Source organism: Rhinopithecus bieti, unplaced genomic scaffold (genome assembly GCF_001698545.2).
Source record: "Rhinopithecus bieti isolate Rb0 unplaced genomic scaffold, ASM169854v2 scaffold_16, whole genome shotgun sequence".
Lineage (NCBI taxonomy): Eukaryota > Metazoa > Chordata > Mammalia > Primates > Cercopithecidae > Rhinopithecus > Rhinopithecus bieti.
The window spans coordinates 1-7263 of record NW_016802833.1 but is presented as its reverse complement, the minus strand read 5'-3'; the positions used below and the strand labels follow the sequence as shown (position 1 = coordinate 7263).

At 51.6% G+C, this 7263-nt stretch overlaps 1 protein-coding gene across 4 annotated transcripts; it reads left to right on the top strand.

The window, feature by feature from the left end:
- The first annotated feature begins 4283 nt into the window (after nucleotides 1–4283).
- Nucleotides 4284–5947, top strand: LOC108511984 (somatotropin-like). Of its 4 annotated transcripts, none has more exons than XM_017882529.1 (4): nucleotides 4284–4358; nucleotides 4626–5131; nucleotides 5224–5388; nucleotides 5642–5947. In XM_017882529.1, exons 2-4 carry the CDS (start codon nucleotides 5108–5110, stop codon nucleotides 5837–5839), a joined length of 387 nt encoding a protein of 128 aa, XP_017738018.1. In that variant the 5' UTR covers nucleotides 4284–4358; nucleotides 4626–5107; the 3' UTR covers nucleotides 5840–5947. The 4 variants fall into 4 exon arrangements, with proteins under 4 accessions (XP_017738018.1, XP_017730696.1, XP_017723753.1 ...); XM_017875207.1 differs by having other exon boundaries at nucleotides 4349–4358; nucleotides 5016–5131; XM_017868264.1 differs by lacking the exon at nucleotides 4284–4358 and having other exon boundaries at nucleotides 4610–4786; nucleotides 5012–5131.
- The last annotated feature ends 1316 nt before the right edge of the window (nucleotides 5948–7263 follow it).

The window sequence follows — 7263 nt, the reverse complement described above, 5'->3', positions numbered from 1 at the left end:
GGAAGGTCTGAGAGTATGAGGATCACCCATCCCAGCCCTCCAAGCCCACTTCTGAGTCTCATTCTTCCCAACCTAGTAGAATCTTTCTTACTGTCATGCTTGGGTAAGAATCCAAAACCTCTGAGGGGTTTCCATCCTTGGCCTGACAGCAAGGCAGCAAAGGTTACCTTGAACAATGACAGCAATGTCTTTGCTGGCAGAGCCCAGCTGGTTACTGGCTGTGCAGCAGTAGGTTCCAGTGTGGTTCTGGGTTGCCTTCTGTGGCACTTCAAGGTCAAAGACCACCCCATTCCAGGTACACACCAAGGCTGGAGTTGGGTTTCCCTTTGGGATGCAGGCGAGCGTGTGTTCCATCCCTTCCAGCCAGGTCTGTTTGCCAGAGCAACGGGATTCCTCTAACCGTGGCTTGTCTGCAAAAACAGTTTCCCAAAGAGCTGAGTTGAGTGCACCACACTCCCTCCCTACCTTCACACCCTGCTCCCTCTCCTCCCCTCACTCAAATGCTGTCCCCTCTACCCAACAGCTTTCCTTCCCAAGGGAGCACTAGCAGCTCCCCGCTTTGAGCCAACTCTTCTTTCCCACCTTCCCTATGGGCAGGGAGTCCGAGATGAAACCTAGGGTGTTTTTATGGATTCAGACTATCCATGGTGGCCCTGGGGCCCCTGCTTCCCATTTTTCCATCTCAGTGGGTAAGGAGCTAGGTAATGGTGGACTCAGAGATGAGGATTTTTCTACTTTTCTTTTGTTTTATTTGGAGACAAAGTCAGTCTCACTCTGTCGCCCAGGCAAGAGTGCAGTGGAGCAATCTTGGCTCATGGCAACCTCTGCCTCTCGGGTTCAAGCAATTCTTGTGCCTCAGCCTCCCCAGTAGCTAGAATTACAGGGGCATGCCACCACACCCAGCTAATTTTTCTATTTTTAGTAGAGACGGGGTTTCACCTTCTTGGCCACACTGGTCTCAAACTCCTGACCTCAAGTGATCCACCTGTCTCGGCCTCCCAAACTGTTGGGATTACAGGTGTGAGCCACAACACCTGGCCTATCCTGAGCTTGTTGAGGCTGAAACCAAATATGCGAAGCCCAGCCTCTCACCACTGGCCATGCAGAGGCTCTTGTTGGGTAGTCTCTCAGCCTACAGGAGCCAGGGATCTGGCCCCAAGTGATGCCCCAACAGTGGGTGACTTCCCAGGACCGTCAGGAAAATCCCAAGTCTAATTCAAAGTTGATTTTTGACTAGCAATGAATGATAGACGTGGTCTCCATTGCTCAAGGCCCTGGGAAGATCGAGACTAGAGAAAAGGATCACCGACTTCTACCCACGCCTGTGGACCTCAGTTCTTCCCTCTAGTCCATGGTAACCCTTTGTAAAGTTGTTTCCCCAGGGGTCCCTGGAGTCCTCTGAGTCACCGTAACTCTGGGGTCACAGGAGTGGAGAGGCAAGAGGAAACACTCCCTGCCCTGGCTGGTCCTACGTGTTCCTGGCAGTAACCTGTCTGGGGAGCCTCGCCACCCTGTGCCCACCAGGGGAGTTGTGGAGTGATTCCCAGTTAGGGCCCCTGCCACCCTCACTCCTAAGAGAGGCTGGAGACTTCCTCCATGGCCAAAAATCCACATCTAAGTCCCCAGCACTGACTAAAAGGCCCTGTCATGGGGTGCTGTCTGTCCATCCCAGTTGACATTGGAGGAAGGATGGTGGGGAGGCAGAAGCTACCTGGAGCTCAGGGACCCTCCTCCATTCCCACCGGGCTCCTCCTCTTTGCTGGTGCTGGAAGGAGCAGGGGAAGGTGGTGTCTCCACCCTCCCTTGGCCCCAGCTTTCTCAGAGTTGGTATCATTGATGACACCGCTCTTGGACCCTCCCACAGCCCTGCCTGGAGAACAGCCCACAGCTCAGTGCCCTCCCAGCAGATGATGAGTCTGGGGTGCTGGTCGGGTAATGCTTTGGGAATTAAGGCAGAAAAAGGAGCTCTGTCTTCTGCTCTGAAAGGGAGGAGATGGCAGGGCTCCAGCATTCACATCCTGGGCCACAGGGCTGTGGGTTTTCAATGTTGGTTGCCAACACCACAACCAACCACTTCTAGAAACGTTTCCTTGTTTCCTTGCTTCTGTTTCTACAGCGTGAAGTGCTAGATGCTCTTAAACTCAGCAGGGGATGATTTCAGTGACCGTGAGGATGTTCTTTCCTGCTCTTATATCTGAGGGCATCTGATGCTTGTGACCTCCAGATGATAGTGAAACAGCCCCAACCCTGGGCACCAGGAGACAGGAGGCTCAGTCCTGGCTTTCTCTGCCTTCACCTTGTCCTGCTGTGAGGTTTCCACAAGGCACCCCATGCCACTGCGCTATTCTCACCTGGGAATAAAGAAAGAACAATCTGCCCCTTATGGAAAGACAAAATGAGGCAAAGATCCCCTTGTGTTGGGGGCAGAATCCCTGCACTCAGAGGGATTTAGAAGCTGAAATAACTGGGTTGGGAGTGGTGGCTCATGCCAGTAATCTCAGTACTTTGAGAGGCTAGAGAGGGTGGATCACCTAAAGTCAAGAGTTTGAGACCAGCCTGGCCAACATAGTGAAACCCCATCTCTACTAAAAAAGTACAAAACTTAGTCTGCCGTAGTTGAGGGCACCTGTAAACCCAGCTACTAGGGAGGCTGAGGCGGGAGAATTACTTGAACCCAAGAGATGGAGGTTGCAGTGAGGCAAGATCATGCCACTGCACTCCAGCCTGGACTACAGAATGAGACTCCATCTCAGAGGAAAGGAAAGGAAAGGAAAGGAAAGGAAAGGAAAGGAAAGGAAAGGAAGGAAGAAAGAAAAAGAAGGAGACTAAAATAACTGCAACTGAGTAGCACAATACTACCTGCTCTGGAGAAAAGCCTTTTTTTTTTTTTTTTTTTTTTTATGGAGACTTGCTCTGTCCCCAAGGCTGGAGTGCAGTGGCACGATATTGGCACACAGCAAACTCTGCCTCCTGGGTTCAAGCGATTCTACCAACTCATCCTCCTGAATAACTGGGATTAAAGGCTTGTGCCACCACGCCCAGCTAATTTCTGTATTTTTAGGAGAGATGGAGATTTGCCATGTTGGCTAGTCTGGCCTTGAACTCCTGACCTCAGCTGATCCGCACACCTCAGCCTCCCAAAGTGCTGGGATTACAGGCATGAGCCACCGTGCCCGGCCTGGAGAAAGGACTTTGAGTGACACAATGTGGGAAGAGCAAGGTTGTGGAGATCTGCTGCCCTGGCTGAGGTAGCTCATGCAGTCAGTCTCTCTCAGCCTCAGTGTCTTGACCTGTGAAATGGGGTGATAATAACACCTCCTTCACAAGACAAGCGGCAGGTTAGACGTGAGAATGCACAGGCAGGCCCTTGGCAACTGGATAAGCTCTATACAGATCTGGAAAGGAGGAGGAGAAAAAAGAGGAGGGGCTTCCACGGCTGGACAGGGCATCTTTCCGCCTGATGTGTTCTGAGTTCCAAAGATGGGAAAGACACTCAAACCTTCAAGAGCTCTTCTAACTTTGAGATTCTCTGATGGTTTCAGGGCTAGGGGAGGAAGCGCTTGTGGTCTGTGTCTGTCCCCGGGATTTCTGTTTCTTGGTTTGTATCTCTGCTGCAGGTCCAAGGAGCTGGGGCAATACCTTGAGTCTGGATTCTTCGTCCCCAAGGACCTGGGGGAGCGCCCCCCCCCCCGCCCCCCAAGGCTCAGGGAAAGGGGAGAGCAAAGTGGGGAGTTGGTTCCCTCTAGTGGTCAGTGTTAGTACTGCATCCAGCTGCCTCAGGCGGGCCCAGGAGGAGTCAGCAAAAGTGGAATTCAGGACTGAATCGTGCCCGGAATCCCCACAATCTATTGGCTGTTTGGCCCCTTTTCGCAACACACTGGGTTGAGGGGGAACCATGCGGGGTGGAAGAAAGGGATAGGATAGAGTGTGGGATGTGGTCTGTAGGGGTCTCAAGGACGGGCTGTACTGATATCCTTCCCGCGTTCAGGTTGGCCACCACGGCATGCTGCCAGAGGGCACCCACCTGCTCCTTAAAGAGAGGACAAGTTGGGTGGTATCTCTGGCTGACACTCTGTGCACAGCCCTCACAATGCTGGTGATAGTGGGAAGGGAAAGATGACAAGCCAGGGGGCATGATCCCAGCATGTGTGGGAGGAGCTTCTAAATTAGCCATTAGCACAGGCACGTCAGTGGCCCCATCTATAAACGTACAGAGAAACAGGTGGGGTCAAGCAGCGAGAGATAAGGGGCCAGGGTATAAAAAGGGCCCAAAGGAGACCAGCTCCAGGATCCCAAGGCCCAACTCACCGAACCACTCAGGGTCCTGTGGACAGCTCTCCTAGCTGCAATGGCTGCTGGTAAGCGCCCCTAAAATCCATTTCGGCACGATGTGTACCGAAGGAAGAGGCGGCGCCCTGTAGATGGGACGGGGGCACTAACCCTCAGGTTTCGGGCTTCTGAATGTGAGTATCACCATCTAAGCCCAGATATGTGGCCAATCTCACAATGTTCCTGGTCCCTGGAGGGGTGGCGAGAGAGGAAAAACAAAAAAACAGCTCCTGGGCCAGGGACAGTGCTGGACTCTTGCTCTCTGCCTCCTCCGTTGCCCTCCGGTTTCTCCCCAGGCTCCCGGACGTCCCTGCTCTTGGCTTTTGCCCTGCTCTGCCTGCCATGGCTTTAAGAGGCTGGTGACGTTCAAACCGTTCCCTTATCCAGGCTTTTTGACAACGCTATGATCCATGCCTATCGCCTGCACCGGCTGGCCTTTGACACCTACCAGGAGTTTGTAAGCTCTTGGGGAATGGGTGTGCGTCTGGGGTGGCAAGAAGAGGTGACTGTCCCCCCGCTGGGAAGTCATGGGAGGAGACTAAGGAGCTCAGGGTTGTTTTCTGAAGCGAAAATGCAGGAAGATGAGCATATGCTGAGTGAGGTTCCCAGAAAAGTAACAGTGGGAGCTGGTCTCCAGCTTAGAAACCGGCGGTCTTTCTTGGTGGGGGGATCCTCCTCCTAGGAAGAAGCCTATATCCCAAAGCAACAGAAATATTCATTCCTGCGGAACCCCCAGACCTCCCTCTGCTTCTCAGAGTCTATTCCCACACCCTCCAACATGGAGGAAACACAGCAGAAATCCGTGAGTGGATACCTTCTCCCCAAGGCGGGGATGGGGGAGGCCTGTGGTCAGAGCCCCGGGCAGCACAGCCACTGCCGATCCTTCCCCTGCAGAACCTAGAGCTACTCCACATCTCTGTGCTGCTCATCCAGTCCTGGCTGGAGCCCATGCAGTTCCTCAGGAGTGTGTTTGCCAACAGGCAGGTGTATGGCACCTCGGACAGCGACGTCTATGACCTCCTAAAACACCTAGAGGAAGGCATCCAAACGCTGATGGTGGTGAAGGTGCTACCAGGGGTCCCCAATCCTGGAACCCCACTGGCTTTGAGGACTGGGGGAGACAAACACTGCCTCCCTCTTTTTAGCAGTCAGGCCCTGACCCAAGATAATTCGCCTTAGTCTTCATTACCCCTGGTGAATCCTCCAGGTCTTTCTCTACACCCTGAAGGGGAGGGAGGAAAATGAATGAATGAGAGAGGCAGAGAACAGTGACCAAGCCCTTGGCCTCTCCTTCTCTTCCTTCACTTTGCAGAGGCTGGAAGACCACTGCCCCCGGACTGGGCAGATCTTCAAGCAGACCTACAGCAAGTTTGACACAAACTCGCACAATGATGACGCACTGTTCAAGAACTACGGGCTGCTCCACTGCTTCAGGAAGGACATGGACAAGGTTGAGGCATTCTTGCGCATGGTGCAGTGCCGCTCTGTGGAGGGCAGCTGTGGCTTCTAGGTGCCTGCATGGCATCCTGTGACCCCTTCCCAGTGCCTCTCCTGGCCCCGGAAGGTGCCACTCCAGTGCCCACCAGCCATGTCCTAATAAAATTAAGTTGTATCATTTTGTCTGACTAGGTGTCCTTCTATAATATTATGGGGTGGAAGGTGGTGGTGTGAAGCAAGGGGCAGCTTGGGAAGACGACCTGTAGGGCCTGCAGTGTCTATTGGGAACCAGGCCACTGAAATATAAGAGACTTGGTTGTTCCTGTGCCATAAGAAAGCTGACACATCACTGTAGTCTGTTACTCACTAAGGCCATTCCACCAGGTCAGTGGTCCCAGCTTACTGGTCATAGCTCACTGGTCATCCCAGAGATGACTTGAAGGCATTTCTTCCTCCCCCACCTTTACCAGCAACACCAAACCTGGCCCCCCAGGAGTGAGAAGAAAGGAAAACAAGATGGGCTATTAAGTACAGAGGCAAAAGCTTCCCAACAGGTGAGGAAATAATGTCATAGAATTACTTGTGTGCAGAACAGCTTTAAGATCAATATTCCTCAAGCCCAACTACTCTTGGGAAATGAGAACAATGCAAAAATGAGTTTCAGACATGCAGAACCAGAGCATTTGGAATCAGAATTAGGGCGAGGGAAGTGGAAGAGAGATTTTATTTGGGGTTGCAAATGCAGTGCCAACAGGTGGCAAGAACATAACAATGTAAGCAATGAGGGCTGGATGGAATGGGATAAATCCCAGATGACACTCGCTTTCCTCCGGGGATGCAACACAGAGTGGTAGGAAGATGCACAACCTGCAGAACTCTAGCCCCTGATGAGGTAGGACCCAGCCAGCCTGTCACCATCAGGACTACAGGGACAGGGCTTCCAGACCTTCTGATTCTTTGAGACAGCCAGGACATCCAGACTTTTACGTGAAATCTAACATTTAAGCACTGGCAACACATATTGAAAACATTTTAAGGGCAAAATTAACCCAAACACACATGATCTCCAAGCTGTCTGTGAGGAAGTTTGTTCTAAGAGATGTTGATTGGGGTAACTTGGTGTAAGGAAAAGAATCAGAAAGATTTGGGTTGTACGTCATTTGCTGCTCCTGAATAAATTCCTTGACCAAGCTGAGATAATAATATATTGCTTTACAAGGATTATGTGAGGATTAAATGCAATTATATATTTGACATATTATATAGTACTCAAGAAATTGTAGTTATTTCTGCATTGAATTTTCAGATGTTTTGTGCTTTCCGATGGAGTGTCTAAATATGTGTCGTGAAACTATATTGTTTTCCTAATGACAATTAGGAAATAATAAGCACTAAAGAGTGGTGGTTAGCTCTTTATAGAGTTAAGAGTTTACGGGCCGGGCGCAGTGGCTCAAGCCTGTAATCCCAGCACTTTGGGAGGCCGAGACGGGTGGATCA

What these genes read in the sequence shown, in the direction of transcription:
- LOC108511984 (XM_017868264.1), top strand. Translation starts at nt 4,733, where the DNA reads ATGATCCATGCCTATCGCCTGCACCGGCTGGCCTTTGACACCTACCAG. An exon ending in TTGACACCTACCAGGAGTTT is followed by an intron (nt 4,787 to 5,011) that starts GTAAGCTCTTGG and finishes TCCTCCTCCTAG; the next exon opens with GAAGAAGCCTATATCCCAAA. An exon ending in GCATCCAAACGCTGATGGTG is followed by an intron (nt 5,389 to 5,641) that starts GTGAAGGTGCTA and finishes TTCACTTTGCAG; the next exon opens with AGGCTGGAAGACCACTGCCC.